At 40.0% G+C, this 21,187-nt stretch overlaps 1 protein-coding gene across 1 annotated transcript in view; it reads left to right on the plus strand.

Moving 5' to 3' along the window:
• Positions 1 to 21,187, plus strand: part of mgat5 (alpha-1,6-mannosylglycoprotein 6-beta-N-acetylglucosaminyltransferase) — a 168,579-nt gene that overhangs the window by 42,254 nt on the left and 105,138 nt on the right. The window contains exon 3 of the mRNA XM_022668210.2: positions 17,610 to 17,777. Coding sequence (XP_022523931.1) covers positions 17,610 to 17,777 — 168 coding nt within the window. The remainder of the gene's footprint in view (positions 1 to 17,609; positions 17,778 to 21,187) is intronic.

The following is a 21,187-nucleotide window of genomic DNA, read 5'->3' on the forward strand; positions in this document are numbered from 1 at the left end:
TTTCCAGTTTAGAGTATGTACTGTTGTGCATGCCTGGCTACTGTACACTGTGTTTAGAGTGTTGATTTATAAAGCATCCTTGAGTTCTAGAAAGATGCTAGATTAGTAAAATTAATAAAAAAAATAATATTGAATATGCCATAATAGACCGATTATATATGACTCTAACCTACTTTGGTTCAAGCTGGGAACTTTTTAGGTTTCAAAATTAGGGCCTAAGTAGGAATAGAAAGTTTGTCTTCAAGAGGATGTAATTCCTTTGTTATGATATTATGTTATTATTATATTAGTGCCATTTAATGGTCTTAAAATGCCAACAATATCGTTTATCGCAATAATTTGTAGGGCTGCATATCGTTTGCAAAAATGTAGTTATCGTGACAGGCGTATGCCATAAGTATTGCTGTGGATCATAAAGAGTATTATAGACAGTGTTCGTAGGGCAAGAGTAAAGCTTTACCTGGATCTTGTGGCTTCTGTTTTTCTTTCTCCATGGGAAATCAGATAAGATAATCTGTCAAGACCCGGTGTAGTGCACTACTTTCCCACCATGTTTGTCGAAGATTTTTTTGCCCTAAATGTCAGCAGGTACAAATCACATCTTAGTGGGTAAATATCAGCATTGTTGTTGTCTTGCTGGTGATGCTGGCATTTAGATTCAGATGAGCAGATATGCACTTTCTGTATCTGGGCTCTGCTTATCTGATCTAGTACTCTTCCACATTTCTAGAATGTGAGTTAGTGCTGGGCGATTGTGGCCTAAAAAAAAATAATTAAAAAAATCTGATTTTCAATTATAATCGATTATTTCCTCTTTTACAAAGAATCTAACTACAGATGACAAAGAAATGTTACAACTAGGTTTACCTGTAAAAAAATTTAATTTATACTTCAGAACGAGGGTTTGTGAATGAAAATGAAGATATAAACGCACTAAACAAGTCACAGAAGAAACTTTAAAAGAGAGATTATTATTATTATTTTCCACAATTAATCACAGAGCCTCACCGGAGAGAGATGAAGCTGTATATATGCTTTATCCCACCGGGTGTTGAGGCGAAAGTGCTCAAACTTTTTTGGTCCGAGCTTAGTCCTCGGCGGAATGTTTAGAAAATGTGCGCACATTAGTTCGTGGCAGGCGGTGGTAACCAGATAAACACTTCAGAAAGGAGTAGCATTTTCAGATATTTTAGATTAAAAAGATAAAATGTCTGTTTTCGAATGAACCAAATTAATTGTGCAAATCACCCAGCACTAATGTGAGTATATTCATATTATACATCAGACAAGAAATGTTTAACTCAAGGTGATGCCCTATACTCGCTGTGATGTTGCTATGTACAGGGGTTGGACAATGAAACTGAAACACCTGCTTTTAGACCACAATAATCTTTTGTCCCAACGGACAGTTCTGGTGCATATTGAATTCTGCCATGATTTGGGCAGCAGTGGTTTTATGTTTTTTGAATACAATCTGGGTTAGCACCCGAACATCCCTTTCAGACAGCTTCCTCTTACAGCATCCACAGTTAATCCTGTTTGATGTGGTTGGTCCTTCTTGGTGGTATGCTGACAGTACCCTGGATACCGTGGCTCTTGATACATCACAAAGACTTGCTGTCTTGGTCAGAGATGCGCCAGCAAGACGTGGACCAACAATTTGTCCTCTTTTGAATTCTGGTATGTCACACATAATGTTGTGTGCATTGCAATATTTTGAGCAAAACTGTGTTCTTACCCTGCTAATTGAACCTTCACACTCGGCTCTTACTGGTGCAATGTGCAATTAATGAAGATTGGCCACCAGGCTGCTCCAATTTAGCCATTAAAAAACCTCCCACACTAAAATGACAGGTGTTTCAGTTTCATTGTCCAACCCATGTAGCCATGTGGTTGGTATTGTATTTCAGGTGGTTGCTATGGGGTTGCACAGTGCCTATTTTTGACCTCACTTTACCTTGATTTAAACTATTTATCTTACGACCCTTTAAAAAAATCATTTTTGAGGATTTTATGGCAGCGTCTCTGCTGGTCTATTGTTGGTCTGTTATCTCTTTTTTCCATTTGTTCTATTGTTTGTCCGTTGGTTTGTTTTCCACCCTGCCCTGTGTTTTCTCTGAATGCTCACTCCACAGTAAAGATAAGAATCTAGAATATGTTTTCGGTGAGTGCTGAACACAGCAGGATCTTCAGCACCTGCTTTCCTCATGCCTGTTTATCACCTGTTCTCTACTGGGTTCTTGTTTGTTATTTCTTGTCATATTTTAAAACCCACCAATATCTGAGTGTAGAATATAAATACAGTCATTTGCTTATATTATGCTGTGTGTTTTTGCTGGAACTTCAGTGATGGACTTCAGTCGTCAGTAAGAGGAGGAAGTAACCTTAGCTCAGACATTGTTTCTGGACCTCTGGGCCGCTGGTTCATGCAGAGGGTGAAGGCTAAAGGCTATTGTTAAAGCTTCCCATCACAGGAAGCTTTTATAAAGCTGCAGCTTCAGTATAATTTAATTGCTGACTGCACATAGTGTGGTATCGCAGCTTTTATGCTAAGTGGTGTCCTGGTAGATTTAGCAGAATAGAAGTAGTGCTGGGCAGTACGACCAAAAATGTGTATCACAGTGTTTTTCAAGATTTGGATAGTTTCACAGTATATCACAGTATTTTTATTGTTATTATTTCTTCTTTTTTTTTTTTGCATGACTAGGTTTTAATATATAGGTTTAATATATAGGTTTGTGAGTTACTCTACTGTTAGAAGTAAATATTATAAAAAAAAACAAGGGTTTAAATTAAGGCTTTGATTAGTATTGGGGTTACTTTTACAGGATATATGAAGAAACAGGAGGACCAGTGACTTTTTTGGCTTTCTCAGTCACATGACATTCAGTGTTCAGTAGCTCCTCCATTTCCACTCACTGTTGTGTTTACATGGATCTCCGTTGCAATGCACACCCAAAGTGTAATTACGGTGTGTAGCAGTGAACAAATAGCTATTTTATTAATAAACACAAGGAGACGTAACTCAGAGATGTGCATCTGGATGGGACTAACGGAGTTCAGCAAAAAACAGTAGAAAATTCAGCATAAAAGTGAAAATTACCCCAGAACCCCCTAAGAAACTAATGCCGTCCAGGCTTTAAAGAGTCTTTTTTTTTTCTAGTTTATCTTTGCAATTGCCTATCTTTGCAATGTATGCTTGTTTGTTATAATGTTGTTTGGATTTTTATTTTTGCTTGAGAAAGGCACAATACAGGGGAAATACAGGGGTTGGACAATGAAACTGAAACACCTGGTTTTAGACCACAATAATTTATTGTCTCAACGGACAGTTCTGGTTGAAACAGGAGAGTTGAGCTACACATTAAATTCTGGCGTGATTTGGGCACCCGTGCTTTTATGTTTTTTGGATACAATCCAGGTTAGCACCCGAACATCCCTTTCAGACAGCTTCCTCTTACAGCATCCACAGTTAATCCTGTTGGATGTGGTTGGTCCTTCTTGGTGGTATGCTGACATTACCCTGGATACTGTGGCTCTTTATTCATCACAAAGACTTGCTGTCTTGGTCACAGATGCGGCAGCAAGACGTGCACCAACAATTTGTCCTCTTTTGAACTCTGGTGTGTCACCCATAATGTTGTGTGCATTGCAGTATTTTGAGCAGAACTGTGCTCTTACTCTGCTAGTTGAACCTTCACACTCTTCTGTGCTCTTACTGGTGCAATGTGCAGTTAATAAGAAAAGATTGACCACCAGGTGTTTAAGTTTCATTGTCCATCCCCTGTATAATTCTAAAGCATATTGTCGCATGTGGTACTTCTCGTACACCTTACACCACATCTGAACATCTGGTGCTCCTGTGATATTCAAAAGACTTCAACAGCTTAAACCAAATACTGGAAGTTCTATGATCAAGATACAGTGTAGGTAGGAAAATCAGGCAGGTGATAGAGGGGAAATGAGCGTGACCTTTGTATTCTCTCGTTTCGTAAGATAAGCTGTTCTGTTTCTCTGTAGGCGTGATGGTGAAATGTGGGCTTGTAAAGGAGCTTCATGTTGTAAGACATAAATGCTGCAGTGAGTTACAATTAGGCAATGAAAAAGTGAAGCAGGCATAGAGAATAGGGCTGGGTATCGTTTCAATGTTCAGGTTCGGTATTGATACTGATACGATACTTTGAATTTGATACCAACTCCAAAACAATTCTTTTTTTTTCGATAGCTTTTTTTCTAAATTGTAACCAAAAAATACAAAAAGCGATAATTATTCTCACAAAACATTTTTATTCAATAGCTGACATGATTAATCTCATTACCGTACTGTCATCATTAGAGGATCCATCTTTTTGGGTCTTCCTGGAACAAACAAACAACGAGCATGTGTGTGGTGCTTTGTTAAGAACAAAAACAGCAGCATTACTTAAGCTTAAACTACAAATATCTCGTAAAGTGATTTATAATAATGATTTATTTATTTTAAATGCTAGTATTTCCCTATACTTTTGCTGTACTGTAGTGTGGTTTACTTCTGGCAGACTGTAGCTATAATCTACATATTGTGTTCCTGTTGGCCAGCCATGTTTTTTTCTTACCTTGGAACTCTCCCATGGGGACCATTTTTGTCCAGTCTCTTTATTATTATTGAATCATTAACACTGTCCTTAACTGAGGCAAGTGAGACCTGCAGTTCTTTAAATGTTGTTCTGGGTTCTTTTGTGACCTCCTGGATGAGTTGTCCATGCCCTTTTCGAATAATTTAGATCAGCCAGCCGCTCCTGGTAGGTTCAACAGTGTTTCATGTTATTTTCCATTTGTGAATAATAGCTCTTACTTTACTTTCCCAATGCCTTAGAAATAAAGTTTTTAGACTGATAGATGATGTAATGACTTTGTTTTCGTGTCTGTTTTTGAATTTCTTCAGATTGTTCAAGATTGTGCCATAATTTATAGGGGGCAAACACTTTTTCACAAAGGGTTAGATTGGTTTGGATATTTTTTTTTTCTTTTAATACATGAAATCATCATTTAAAGAGTATTTTAAAAATCTAGTATGTGTTATTTGGACTTTAAGTGAAATTTTGATGCATTTTAATCAAGACTTAAGCCAAATGTAATTATTGCCGAGCAATTAATACATTTAATGTAAATGTATTTGTAATTTTTAGAACCGATAAAGGTACATCTGACCGTAAAAAACTGCCCTAATGTTCTACAAGAAATACACTACATACAGCAAATGTTATTTATTGGCTTATGTAAGATCAAGCTGAGCACATAGGGCAGAACACTGACAATGGCAGTATGTGATGAGATGCACCACAGGTGGTGGCTTTTATACTGTTCATATCGGTATCAGAATTTTATTGTATTGACCAGAATTAAGAAATATATCATGATGTAAATTTTGACTATATGATCCAGCGCTAGTGCATTTTATCTTGCATTCACAATAGCAGGTAACAGAGCAACAAGTGACCAGTCATTTGCTAAGGGAGTCTGCATCCACACCAGTCCTCTGGCTGTATTTTACTTTGTAGAAATGTAGAAAACAAAGAAATGTGTGAGATTTGTAAGAAAATGTGGCTCAAGTTCCCTTATTTTAAGTTGACCCACATTAAGAAGGAGCCGCTGAGGAGAATTGGGTGAACTTCATTTATCCAGCTTCTGAAATTGTCTTGCTAAGGTCAAATATAATTAAACTGACGCCTCCTGTCCCTAAAGATCATCTGATGACTTCATTGGATGTTCTTTAAAAACAAGATTTAGCCACTGAAAGATGAATCAGCCTGGCAGCATTATATGCATGACTTTTTTTTTTGTTCTGAAGTAAACAGGATTAGCGTTAACGTTAGGGGTGGGAATCGATTACTATCTCACGATTCGATTCGATTCCGATTTTAGGGGCCACGATTCGATTCAAAATCGATTTTTGATTCAAAACGATTTGAATTATAAAAATTTCTGCTTCTGGCTTATGAATCTTATTGAAAAAAAAACCCTCCATAATATACACTGGTCCTGGAGCAAGTAATGTGTTACAAAAACAATAAAATGTGCAGGAATGTGGGTCTTCAGTGACAGAGGAATCACTGGGATATCACAATGACGTTAATGAACAATAAATAAATAATAAATAGCACTGCGTTATTACCAGGCTACTAGCGGTGGTGTGTAGGTGACGCTGCTGGGCTGATGTGATGATAGCAGTGGAGCGCTAAAGTTCAGGAGCAGCTGCTGATTAACTATAGTTAATTTAAGGTCGTTGTATTTCTTCAGAAAGGGGGCAGGAGGTGGAGAAATTAATTCATATTGTCCATTCCTTAATTCCTCTGTGATGAGGAGCTGAAATTAGCTCTGATTAGCTTATTGTTATTTTTCCGTTCCGCCTTAAATGCTGCAGCCTGCTGCCACCTGTAGCGTTATTTAAGGTGGAACTGGAAAGTTAGCTAGTTAGCTAGCTAACAGTTACTGAAACTAACTACTAGCGATCTTTTTTATGCTTGTTATGAAGCATTCTGCCATAAAACATTAAAACTACACGTTAATCTAAGGTAATATAGTGCTTGTTCTGCCATCTTACCGGTGATTCTCAAACACCTACTACGCTCTGTGTGGGTCTGGAAGACCTCGGTTTGAAGGGACAAGCGGGTTGCCAGGTCCAACAAAAATACCCAGCCCAAAATCAGTCCAAAACCCGCCCCTCAGAATCGATTTTGGGACATTTTAAATCGATTCTGAATCGTAGTAAATGAGAATCAAGATTCTTATGTGAATCGATTTTTTGGCACACCTCTAGTTAACGTGTTAAATAATATGATTGCTTGTCATTTATACTAACACCCGTAAGATCGAATCATCTTCTGTATGTTTGCTAAAACATGTTAACACCTCTTCACATACATTAAACTTCAGATTCAGTCAGACTAAGGCTTAAGCTTTAGAAAGCAGACCTGTTTGGATATTATTCATAGAAGCCTTACCTTGTTAGTGCTAAATGAAAGCAGTATTTCTTCAGGCAAAACTTAATGGAGTTGTTGTTTTGCAGCATGAACATCTTTAGCTGTTCTGAGGCTTATAAACGTTAGTAATGCAAGCTAACAAAAAAGGATTTTTATCATGAACGTCTAAAAATGCTTGGGAAGTAGTTGTCAGACATTTAAAATGAGTATATTAGATAAAACTACAAGATTATTGTCAATTAAGAATTGTTGCCATAAAGTAACAGCTTAAAAATCAATGTGAAAAATCTAGCGCTTAGCACATTTAGAAGCTAATGCTAATAATTAAAGGCTCCGTAACATAGTCATATACAAATGGGTCAAAATATTGATATGGCAATTAGAGTTGCACGGTGTACCGAAGGTTCGATTCTTTTTCGATACTACGTCATCACAAACGATTCGGTTCTTTAGCGTTCGATGCTTTCGATACTGTATATAGCCCAGTCACTAGCTTCAAATGAGTCAAATTAGTAGGCGCGATTTGATTCAGTTCATAAGAAAACTGATTCACACCGCAGCAGTCGGTGTGGCAGGATTCAGATAAACTTAGTGTTCTGAACAAATGAATCGATTCACGCGCAAGCCAGCAGAGCAGCAGCGAGTGTAGAATGGCGACGGCTAAAATAACAGATGTCTCTCGTCCGCGACTTGTGGACAATACGGGCGCGAGGAGTGAAGTGTGGGAAAATAGTCTGAGATGTAGGCATCTGTTTTTTATTTATATTTTTATTTTTAAACAAAATAACGAAAACTGAAAGTGAAACTAAACTACTTTATTTATTAGCGCTGTTTTCACTCCCGCAGTTGTACAGCGGGGGGTGTTGTGCCGATTCTGTCCGCGAAGCGGGAGTCGGATTCAGTAGCGGATTCGGCACAAGCGCGGCGGCACCTCGCGGTCCGCGGTGTTAGTTGTAAGCGCTCGCGCTAGCCGCAAAATACGACAGAAAACACTGAGGGAGCTGCAGACTTATGTGTGGGACTAGAATATGAGCACGAGGAGATAAAAGAGAACCTTTACCTGTGAGCAGCTCACATCAGAACACGCAAATCTCACTCTCTCTCACTCTCGCTGTGTCTCTTTCTCTCTGTCTCTCTGTCTCTCTCGCACGTGAACGCCTCCGCGTTTGACCTGCAGCACTGTGTTTAGCTGTTCTTAAAAATCATTTTAGTTAAATAATAGTTCTATGCTTCTATGTCACAGTGTTATTTAACATAATTCTGATCATATTTCGCTCATTCATTTAGCAGACAAGCACCCTGATCTCTACAAAGAGCTGAGAAGTCGACAGGTTAGTGGAGTTAGTCAAGATACACTCTGTCTGTACCTTTGATAAGATTTACTAGCGACTGCTAGTAAATCACATTAACATGGAGAGGAGTGTGCAGGAGTTTTGTTTTGGACCCGTGGTTTTCTCTATTTCTCCATTATCCCATTGGCTGTGAAATATGAACTCAAGATGTTCACGTTTTCGCGTTTCCATCGCAAATCTGTGGTCAGGCACGTAGCGTGCTTGATCGTTACACTGAACATGGGCTTATTAAAAATGGTAAACGGTTGATTAATAAAACGGAGCAGTGAGTGTTAAAATGAACATAACATTGTAATGTTCATCTGTCTCTTTATTTTCCTTATTCAGAACTTAACTTCTGCCCGCCCGTCAGGTTCACATAGTCAGGCTACCATTACCTCTGGTTTTAGTTTTAGTTTTTAGGAAGTGTTTAGATAATTATGTTATAGTTAAGGTTATAATAACGAAACTTGTTTTTTGTTCAAATGTTTCATTTTAGAATAAAAACGTTTGCACCGATTGTTCAGTGTTCAATCCAGTTCAGTCAAAAATAAACATTTTATGTTCAGATATTTTTATTGTTTTTTTTTTTTCTTCCAAGTATCGTTTGGGTATCGAGAATCGTGATACTACAGTTGGTATCGGTATCGAAGTCAAAATTTTGGTATTGTGACAACCCTAATGGCAATATATTGTGTCGTTTTTGTTTGCACATGGTGTAAAATATTGGTATATTTTATTGAAGTATAGGCACTCTAAACTCCCTAAGACTCACCCCCCAAATGTCATAGTAAAGTTACTGCTTTATTACACTTGATAAATTTGAACCCTTAAAAATAATATGAAGCAGTAAACTCTGAACTTAATCTCTGCTTTGAGCAGCTCCCTCCATGGCGTTGTCGGCAGGCTTCTAGTTTCTTTTCAGGCTCCCAGGCGAAACCAATCGGTGGACTCCCATTGTCCGATCCCGTGTATCAGTGTTTCTGAATCCCCTGCACTGCACAGATTAAAGCGTTCCCTGTTCTAACACACTTTATTCAACTCACCAAGGGTTTGACAGTCAGGTAATGAATTAAATCTCTTGTATCTGAGCAGAGGAAGCGTAGAAAACTACAGTGCAAGGCTTCCCAAGAGACCTGGATGCACAAGGCTGTAAATAGTTTGAGTCAGGGAAAGGCCTGCTTTATAGAATGTGCTCGAATGTTAAAGGCTTGCTGGAGTGAAAGAGGCTTCAAATGTCGTTTCAGATCATATGTTGGAAATGACATAATCAGCTTGTAAAAGAAGCTACTGACAGCAGTTTTCTGAAGCACCACATATAATAACTGTTAACTGCTATCTGATCTGTTATGATCTGTATTTCTTATCGACTCCAGGAAGCCAGCAAGACTGGAGGCTACAGTCTAGAATGATTAGGACTGTGCATTGCTAAGAACTTGCCGATCGGATGCGATTCACAGGAGTTACGATTCAATATATCACAATATATTGAAACATAGCTAGGGGTGTGAAAAGATATTGTATTGTATTGCAGCATTTTGTTTTGCAATACTGTATCTCTTCACCCCAACCGCATCCATCCCGCCACACCTTACACCAACCAAATTCACCTTACCCCACCCGCATTCATCCCAGCCGACCTCACCCCACCCGCATCCATCCTACCCGACTTTACCCCGTCCACGTTCATCCCAACCCACATCCACCCCGTCCGCATCCATCCCACCCGACCTCACCCCGTCCGCGTCCATCCCACCCGACCTCACCCCACCCGCATCCATCCTACCCGACTTTACCCCGTCCACGTTCATCCCAACCCACATCCACCCCGTCCGCGTCCATCCCACCCGACCTCACCCCACCCGCATCTGTCCCACCCGCATCTGTCCCACCCGCATCTGTCCCACCCGACCTCACCCCAGCCGCATCCATCCCAACACACATCCACCCCATCCGCGTCCATCCCAACCGACCTCGCCCAATCCCCATCTATCCCAACCCACTTCCACCCCAGCCGCATCCATCCCAACCCACATCCACCCCATCCGTGTCAATCCCACCCGACCTCACCCCATCTGCCTCCATCCCAACCCACATCCACCCCATCCCCATCCATCCCAACCCACTTCCACCCCATCCACATCCATCCCAACCCAGCCACATCCATTTGTGACATATTTTTTGGAATGTACGCCAAAAAAGTATTCATACTATTCAATTTAAGCTGTAGTGGAAAAAGGCAAGATTAATAAAATCCTGCAAAAAAAAACATGTTCAGTATGTTCAGCATGTGGTATTTGGCCTTCAGACAAATGTAACATTAGTTTCAGTTTTAGCTAAAAGAAAAAAAATGTATTCATTCCTAGTATCTGATCTAGGACCACAAATGAAAATGACTAAAGTTTGATTTGAAAAGATCTAATTTTACATTTCATATTCACACTACCCTTGCATCACTTAATTCTGGTAATGTGAACATAGCCAAAGAGAGTTAAAAGAAAATAGCAATCCAGTAACTAAGGAGTTGCCTGAAAATGTAACTATAGTATTTCTAAATGTCTTTTTTTATTATACCTTGAATTTCCATTCAGAGAAAGCCCATTTTGAGGCTAAAGGATGCTGGCCAAGTGTAAAAACACTCTTAGGCTTCACGCTGTCGGTTCACAGCAAGTATTGATGAGGCAGAGAGCCATAGTCAGTCAGTGTTGAACAGGTTTCTTACAGAACAGAGGAAACGATTGCAAATGGGAGGTGAAGGTGTTTGCCTCCTCACTAATAGGAGACTCAAAGTTAAATAGGAGACTCAAATGGACAATTTGGAGAGCAATCTGAACCTCAACGGTACAAATTTTGAAGAGCGATGCCTTTACCGCACGGAATGCACTAATGTGGTTGACGAGTGCATCTCTCACAGTGCAGCGAGAGCCAGCGGGGTTAATAGATTGAAAAGCGAAAGATCAATTACAGGGAGGACGAAAGGGAGACAGAGAAATGGAGGGTGAAAGACCAAGGTATAGGTCATCGCGTCGTGGGTAATACTACCCGCTCTCTTCCATTCTCAACCTTTCCGGCCTCAGGCCCCTGCTGCGTATCGTATATCTCTGAGGAGGAGTAGAACACTTTTCTGTTCTTTATGAAGGGATACACGATCCTGGATCTTCTTTGGATAGTCTACGATCTATAGCCGTGGGGTGAATCAGGTGGGTCAACCTGCCACTGTTACCAAAAATAATGTCAAGTTACTGATACACTGCATATTGTTGCTTCCCAGAAAGAACCTGGAAAAGACAAAGTCGGGTCCCAGGTCAATTCCTGCATAAGTACACAGTGTTTTGTGTGCTAAAAGAATGGGCTAAAACAATGTGGGGAGGGGGAAGTTTTGAGAAACAGAATTTTCCATAAGATGAATAGTTTCAATTCACAATGATGTCATCATCTCATCTCCGACTTTGGGCTGAAAGGAATACCTTTAATATAGGTTGGAGTAGGAGTTGCTAGGCTAACATTGCCTAACAAACACTGGGCTTTGATTAAGACCATTCATATCTTTGTGACCCTGTTTACACCTGGTTAATTCATTTGTACATTATTGAGTAACAGTATCAGGATCAAACCTGGATTAACCCAAATGTAAACGCACTCAATGCACATTTAGAAAAACAACTTTAATACAAACCTGATCCCTTAAACCACTTCCAGAGACACGTTATACTTCTTTTTGTTTTACACAAGTTACAATGGGTACAGTCTATGGGCTCTACAAAATCTGTAGTCATGCTAGTTTCAGTCCCATTCAGAACGAGCTGTTTAAGGGCTCTGTTACTTTTTTTCCACTCATGCTTAACTGTGCGATAGAAGCATAAAATGTATTATTTAAAAAAGTAATTTACTTACATCTCCCTCATCTGCTGACTTGCCACAGACAGAAGCTACAGATTCCACCCTCAGAAGAAGTCTATTGTCTAATCCTGATGTGTACTGTCCAAAGGTTTTCAACCAAAACAACAGAAATTAAGGATCTTCATCTATTCTTCTAGTAGCTGGGGCTCTGGTGGAGGTTGACAGGTGAGGGGCAGTGACAGGGCAGATAACAGTCATATAGTTTTTTTTAACCACAGAACCACTTTAAAAATAAAGTGCATCCCTATTGATGTAATCCCATTGGCATTTCAACATTATTAATAATATTAATGTTGTCAGATCTATCTGAAGAAAACAAGGTAGCTCTACCTTACCCAGACAGCCCCATCTCCCCCCGCCCCTTTCTCCCTCATGCTGCTGATGGATTTACTCTGCAGGATTTTGAAACGATGATGCTGTGATATCGTCAGCAACCTGTGACATCGAAATATGGATTATAAGCGCATCGCTCCCATCTGGCCATCTCGAATGGAGCAAATCCCAGTGGATTTAGGCTATATGAGAGAGAGAGAGAGAGAGAGAGAGAGAGAGATAGTGATAGATGGTTGGGTTGATGGATGTAATTTCACGGTAAAAGCTTGTTCCCTGAGGCACAGTTGAAGCCTGTTCTGTCCACAGTGTTTATTCTACCGTAACTCAGTGTCAATAATTGAGTCAGATCAAATAATATAAAAAAAATACTTGGATAGTGTTTAGATACTGTTTAGATACAATATATTTGTAATATTTGTAATGCCTTGAACCCATCCATTAAGATGTGGTTGGTGTGGTGCAGTGGATAACGCCACCACGAGCTAGTAAACCTCCACAACATGTGAGAAACTGGTGTTTGATTCCCAGTCTTGGTGACTGTGCTTTGCTACATCAATTAGAGTCCTTATGCTGTAGTCTGCGCATTTACAGTGTTAAACCAAGCTACGTGGGACAAACTGCTAGCTTATAACACCCTGGGTTACAGGAACACTCAGGGTTCCTCAGTCTACAGCTGGCTAAGCGCTTACCCTTGGACATAGTATTGGAATTCTAAGCTTACTGTAAATAAACAGAAGCACTTTGCTTACCCAGATAAACAGTTTATATAAAAAACTAAGTTTTATCTACTTAGGCGCTTCCCCCAGTGGCAAGACCTGCTGAATTAAAAGGGAAACATGGCAATAACTTTCTTCACTTCAAGTATACATTCTTACTAGTGTCGCTTAATGCGATTTATAATCCGTTGTGCCTTATGTATGAAAATAGACATTCATTGAAATATATGGTAAAATTATTAGTAACAGCTTTTTATATTAAAGAAACTCTGCATTTATATTTTGAGCAGAAGGTATTCAAGTGCATTCAAGGTGCATGGTTGGAGGGCAGTCCTTTTTTTGTCGTTTTCTTGAGGATATTACAGTGACCGGCTTGTGCACGGCCATCCTCTTCTCAGCAACAATGAAACAAGTGCTGCTCGAGCTGTTACAATACCCTGAGAGGAGAGAATGGAAGGGAGGGCAGTGAAAGGAAGCAGGTCAAGTACACCGATCTGCTAGAACAGTGCCACACGGAGCTGAAGAGCTTCGGCTAGTAGAGGCTTTTTCGGCTGTTACACTTTCCAAAGCCTACAACCTTCTGGCTTTTGCAGAATTGAGAAAAAATCTCATCAGAGAAACAACAGAAGCAGCTGAGGAAGCCTCAAGATGGCTCTGGATTAAGAAACAACCTACTTGGACACAGGCCAGGATTTGTTCAACCTAAGATGAGAAAAATGAATGCAACCCTGAATACTATTACTTGGATTTGATTCATTAAAAAATGTATTCGTGTTCGCACAAAGCTTGTGGACTGTGGAACAGATGGATGCTCTGTCTGGATATGTCTATTTGTTTTGTGTATTGGCCAGAATTGAACACCCCTTCATAGATAGTTCATCATTGGTCACAGGCTGGGTTTTTCTGGTTGTTTGTCTATTGTATTCTTAGTCCAGCAGTAATATTGAGGGTGCCACACTGGCTTAGTGGTTAGCATGTTTGGCTGCCAGAATGCTGGGGCTCTGGTTTCAAGTCCTTGACTGGGTGGAGATACTATGTTCTCAATGTGTCTGCATGGGTTTCCTTGAGGGACTCCAGTTTCTTCCAGTTTCTTCCCACAGTAGAAAAATTTGGAGATCATGTATGTTGGACACTCTAAATTTCCTAGAAATGTCTCCTGGTGTTTGTGACTGTTGTTTCTGGTTGAGAGTATGCTGTGCACAATTAGCTGCTGTGTGTTGTTTGGTTGAATGTTGAGTATAAATGATTGTGTGTAGAATGTAACTGGAAGAGTTCTTGTGTTCCTAGAAAGGCAAAAAGGCAAGTTTAATTGTAAATAAGTAGCTGTTTAAAAACTCCAGCAGCACTGCTGTGTCTGATTCACTTGTACCAGCATAACACACACCAACAATAACACCAGTGTCACTACAGTCCTGTGAATGACCCACTATGCAAATAATAGCTGCTCTGTGGTGGTCTACCCTGTGGAGTCCTGAACATTGCAGAACATGGGAAAGGAGAATAATAAATGATTCAGAGAAACAAATAAAAGACTACGGTCTGTAAGGATAGACCTAAATGAACTGTATATGACCAGTAGAGCAAACGAAGAGTTTAGTATAAAGTTTGACAACAGGTAAACAATAGAAAAAACCTTGGATATCTAGGTCACTCTGTCTTCCACATCCGCTCTCATCATTGGAATCGTAAGTGCTTAGCTCCTTTTCTTTTCAGGCTTTTTTTAATCTGCCTTAAGAGTTGACACCAATGCACCATGGGAGCTGAAGACAGGATGATGGAGTGGATTTCTTAGCCAAGGTTAAGAAGAACTTTCAATATCGTAGCTATTGTTGGTTCTTTTCTGCTCCTCATGCTCTTTAATCGGACTCAGGCTTGATCCCTGGTGCACTTTGAGAGTGGAAGATCGAATGAAGATCAGATTTCTTAGCCAAGGTTGTCTCCCACGCACTCCCTCCTTCACTCTTTCTCTTGCACTTTCTCAGTATCTCTCTTTCTCTGCATCTGCTTTTGCAAGAAAGAATGTCCTGCCACAAACACACCCTGGTTGGTGTGGTGAGGTGTGACAGGAGGTGTTGGGTGCTGTGTGTTCTTGTCAACCTGTAGAGCAGGCAAGCTTAGAGGAAGGTGGAGAGTGTGTTAGCTTGAAACTTGTGGACTGAGGCACAGACAGAGTATGTTTTTGAGCTGTTCATTGGCAATAATTGGACAATATGATACATCTGTGTATACATAAAACATGTCAGTGTGTTGTAGCATGATAGCTTTAGCCAGCACTAGTCTAAATCACTTTACCTAACTCAAACTTTACCTACTTACTGCTTCGATAACCCAGATGGATGTAATCATCTGGGTATGAATGTGAGCACAAAAATGGTGCAATGACTTGGCCATCCCTACTAGTAGGGGTGTAACAAAGCATCAACGCATGATGCATTATGATAGAAAAATTTGTTTAGGTGCATTGTGGGAACGTACGATTCCGTGTTCTGTTATTAAATGTCATTCAGTTGCATTGTTTAAACCCTACAGGATGCAATCCCGCTCGTACAGCCCAAAGAACTGTCAGCCTGGACCAATTTTTGACTGGAACCAGTCACATAAATGGGATTTTTTTTCACCACTATGTGGTGGGTGGGTGGGGGTGGTGGTCTCTCTGTGGTCGCTGCACAAGTAATGTCTCTCCAGGCTTTGCCTCTTGTGGCCTGGGACGACAGATCCTCCACCTATTCCTCAATTTCCAATAAGATAGTGGAGTGAAAAGTGCCTGTATATTGCCAATAATCGGGCGATATAATGTGTATGCATATATGCAACACATGTTGGTATGTTGTAGCATGTATGCTTTAGCTAGCACTAGTCTGGATCACTTTACCTAACTCTAAATTTACCAACTGACTGCTTTGATAATCCAGGTGGATGCAGACCTCTGAGTATGAATGAGTATGAAATGTACCATGTTTGAATTTTAAATGCAATCAAAGTAAATAAAAAAGGGGAAATACTTTAGTAAACAAACAAAATAGCCTATTAAGGTAATAACTATTTTTTCTTTGTTATTGTCCGCTTAGACAATGATAATTTCACTTTAAGTGAATGGAATCAAATTGCGAGCAGAGTGCATAGTAACACCCATACCTACTAGAAATTACTAATGTTAATTAACCTTAGCTGAAGCTCAGTGGTTACCTGTTCTGGAGAAAATTAGCCAGCTCTCAGCCACTTGGGATAACCACTTTATCAGCCACTTAGCAACCACATATCATTGATGCTGGATGTTGTAGCAACCAGCAAGCAACATCCTGTACTGTGGTAACCACAATAGTATAGCAACATGATAGCATCCACTTAGCAACATCAGATCCAATACATGGGAAGCTATAGTTATAGTAGTCTCCTGGAAAACCATTATAAGAACCTGGCAACACCATGTAAACCACCTAGCAGCCACATAACAGCAAGTTATCTGTAATTAGTACATTTTAAAGTATGTGCAATGCGTTGAAGTTTGCAGAACACACCTACACTTGATAGACGTCATATTTAGCTGAACCTTTAGTGTTATAATTGTCGTCCCCGTCAGTACGAGCTGAAAGATAACTGGTGTTTTGATTAATCTCCTTTCAGCTCAGGAGCTCAAATGACCCCTCAGTGGGGGGATTATCTAGAAGCTTGTGTTATGTCAGGGCTTGTTGAGAATAAAATGTCCGATCTGGGTGTACGAACGTGTGTGTGTGTGTGAGTGTGTGTAGGTCTCAGTACTACAGTAATACCAGAATCATGACCTTATTAATTTTTGGAATTTTAAATTCCCAGCTTGCATGAGAGAGATGCACCGGCATGGCGCAACTGTCCACTTGATAAAGGACAGTGACCTGTAGTAATCACTGTGTTTGCCTCTCTCTCTTTCTGTCTGTCTGTCTTTCTAAATCCATCTATTATTAATATTCTAAAAGACAACATGATTTAACCTGATTTGGCCTGTAAAATAGCAGTAATAAAACTAAATAAAACTATTCATATAATATATGTGGACCCAAATGTTTTGGCACCAAAAGAATACCATAGGAACCACCTAGCATATACCTATCAACAACTTAGTCGCCACTTGCGTTAGACACACTTAGACACACCACAGTGATGTCATAGCAACCACTTAGCAGCACCATTGCAGCTACCTATTCTCTGTTTAGTGACAGTACAGCAACTACCTGGGATACCATTGCATTTAACATTTAACAACACCATAGCAGCCACCTATTCACCGTTTATCAGCACTCGAGCAAATATATGAGATACTATAGCAAACACTTTGCAAGCACCTTGTAACATCAAAGCAACCACCTCTTTTTGCTTATGTCTTCCTGCAGACTTGAAGAAAACTCTGGCTGTGCTGCTGGACAACATCATGCTAAGACTTTCCAAGCTGGAGTCCAAGGTGGACATCATCATCTACAACGGCTCGGCCACCAACCTGACCAATGGCACGGCGACACCTGCCCCCAGCACCACCAACGCTGAGAAGGTCAACGTAGCAGGTATGCTGCTGGATACTGCGTTAGATTGGGGGAAATGTCGGATATGAATGTGTGTAAATTATGGACAGAACAGTCTGACAGTACTCTGCATTCATTTTACCAAAGTATATGGGCTGAAGGGAGGGAGCAGTACCAGTGGAAAGTAAAGTGTGGTGGTAGTGGGTGGTAATGATTGTGACCGGCAGCTTCTGGCTAGAATTGTCCATGCTTACAGATAGGGCTGTAATTTAGAGAGTAATTCAGTACCGATATTTAAAATGGTGAAATAGGCTATGGCCAAATGTATAGCACAATATACAGTACCAGTCAGGACGTTCAGATATATTGTAAATTCAGTGATGTTTCATTGTTTTGGGTTTGTCTGCATTGTAAATTAGTACTAAAGTCATCCAAACTATGAAGATTCATCCATTGGCATAGAATCACCTGGAATGGCTTTCAGTTAACAGCTGTGCTGAACTTGTTAAGAGTTAATAACTTGATTATTTCTTGCCTCTTTATGTGTTTGAGTGCATCAGTTGTAAAGTTGTGAAGAGGAAGAGTTGGTAAATACAGTGAATAGCCCTATTTGAGTAATGTTCTAATTCATATTATGGTAAGAACTTCTCAACTAAGTAAAGAAAAAAATTACTAAAATAAAAATGAAGATTAGATAATCTGAAAACTTTCAAGAACTGTGAACGTATTCTCAAGTGCAAATGTTTTCAGAGATTTAGCCTTAGTTGTAAAGACATAGCACTGAGTGCTAGGTAATGGCACGGCCCTTAAACGTTGCTTACTGGCGTCGTTTTCCCCTTAGCATTGATAAAATTTCTTTCAGCTAAACTAACGCTGCTAAACTCTTACCTCAGACTTGGTGATTCGGTGCTTGGGCAGTTTCACCACGTCGAAGCCCCAGAGCTCGCACTATATCATAAATTCTGAACCTGTGTTCTGTCGAGTTGTGCTACCTTGTCAAATCATGCTTCCCGTAGTGCATGTTTAAGGTCTCTGTAAACTGTAGAATCGACCGGAGATCCGATTTAAACCTACAGTTACTTACTCAAGATAGCTAACATGACCCAGCTTTGTAAACAGAGATGTAAACATAGTAAACAGAAGCTGTTAGCTCTTCCTTAGTTAATGAGACAGCGTCGGCTCTGCTCCAGCCCGGCTTCAGCGCTGACTCTGGGTGGTCCTGAGCCGAGGTGGGCGAGGCCATGAAGTCACTGGTTGACGTAGACTCCAAACATATCTCTGATCAACTCGTATTTCTGAGGTTTTTCTTTTACTAGCTACTGCAGACAAGGGATTCTGAGAAACAGTTTCATATGCAGCCTCCATATACAACTCAGAGAGACCTATAGTATTTCACAAAGAAGAAGAAAAAATGGATTTTAGCGGAAGGAGACCTTTAAAAGAAAAAACATTGCAATTCATTTTTTTCCACTATCATGCAGCCCAAGTGTGCGATGCAGTATCAGATGGTTGGTGCATCAACTCAGCATTTTAAACCTTAATGCGTTAATTTACTGTTTTAATTAACTGTTTATCAGACTGCAGCATGCGCTGCATTAGGAGCTGCGTTAACCGAAGCTGCAGCATGCAGTCATTGTTGCACTTGAACAAATGTGTTGCACTTGTTCTCTCCGTCTCTCTCTCTCTGTCTCTCACTGGAATAAAGCGCTCTCAGAATGCACACAGCGGTCTTTATGCTTCATCACACACACACACACACACACACACACACACACACACACACCTCTTTCATGCTGCATGCCTCCTTTATTGGGCTGCATTGATTTGCCTTCAGTTTTAGGATGATTAATGTTGCAGGGAGAAAATGAAGTGTTGTTTTTACGACCCCCGAGACCCCGGGCCAGTGTTTGCAGAGGTATTTAATTTAAATGAGGGATGTGTGTGTGTGTGTGTGTGTACACACATGTGTGTGTTTTGTCCATTTGTGTGTGTGTTGGTCTGTAATGCGCTGATACGGGAATTGTGGGCTGATACTGATATATATCCAGTATTTGCAGCTTATCTGCTGTTGCTGTTGTGAATATATACAAATATAAACATAAATAAAGTGTAGAAATTTCTGAGTGATTCTACCTGGAATAGCAGAACTGAGAAAAGTAAAGTTAGCTATTTTAATAGATAAATACATATGCATGGAAAAGGAAGGTTTATTTAAAAAATTTTCCCCCCCAAGTTAGCTAGGCTGATTTTCCCACTCATTCAGCTGCTAATCAGCTGTATATCCCCCATCACTAGTGATGCCACACCACAAGAAGGGTGAAGACTCGCACTAGCCGCTTGGAGGAAAGCGCAGTGACTCGCTTACGACTCGGTGCTCTCTCATGGCTACAGCAGCTGATGGCAAGCTGCATAACCGGGATTCAAACCAGTGATATCTTAATCATAGTGGCACCCCTACACTATTGTTTTTGCACTGGTTGCGCCTGGTGCATTTAACACAGCAGTTTTACAGATTCACATTTGTTTATGTAGTTTTTTTTGTTTTTACCTTCTTTTAAATCATTGTCCATTCAGCTAATTTTGGAGATTTTCTATTGGTCTATTTATCAAAAAAAATTACAGAGTGTAGGACTACGTTTTTTTGTTTGTTTGAATTATGAAGTAAACTAATAATGACAGCGACAAAAATGGAGATAATTGCTTTACATTGGACACCTTATTCCATGTTCTTAGAAGCTTAGCCACTCTTTCATGGGCACATTCTTCACCTATCCCATAGAGATCAGAGAGTGAAAATTAAATGTTGTGTGTGTTTGTGTGTTTATGTGTTTATGTGTTTGTGTGTGTGTGTGTGTGTGTGTGTGTGTGTGTGTGTGTGTGTGTGTGTGAAAAACACATGACTCACTGTGCTTTATATACCTGGCTGAGTCATGCCGTGTCCGATAGCAAGTGGCTGTTGCTTACGCACATAGCTACCTGGATCCTGGCAGCCCTCTACTCAGATAAGGTCAATAAATAAAAGAAATAAAAATGAAATCTGAGCCTCTAGATAGTCTGCTATTACACCAGCACAGCCCCAAAAATACAATAACAAGCAGCGATTTCATAAAATTTAAAAGACCTAAAATTTAAGGTCAGTAGTTGCTGACCTCAAACCACTTAAACTTCACATTATAACATATAATACATGGGTAGAACGAAAAAGTAAGGATGAAAATAATAATGATGTGTATGTTGTGAGGTGTTATCTTGTAAGCAGACATGTATAAAGTTCTAGAGACCTCTAGAGTGCTCTATCAAAAAAAGGTCTTGAGTAGAAGTTGAAGTGTTTATGCGCCTCAATGTGGAAATACTAAAATATTCAACACTTTCTGTACGTATTGTTTAAGTAGTTTACTGTAAAATTTAGTACTGAGGTACTGGAAGTTAAAATGCAGTATTGTGTAGTTCAG

This window comes from Astyanax mexicanus, chromosome 23, assembly GCF_023375975.1.
Source record: "Astyanax mexicanus isolate ESR-SI-001 chromosome 23, AstMex3_surface, whole genome shotgun sequence".
NCBI lineage: Eukaryota > Metazoa > Chordata > Actinopteri > Characiformes > Acestrorhamphidae > Astyanax > Astyanax mexicanus.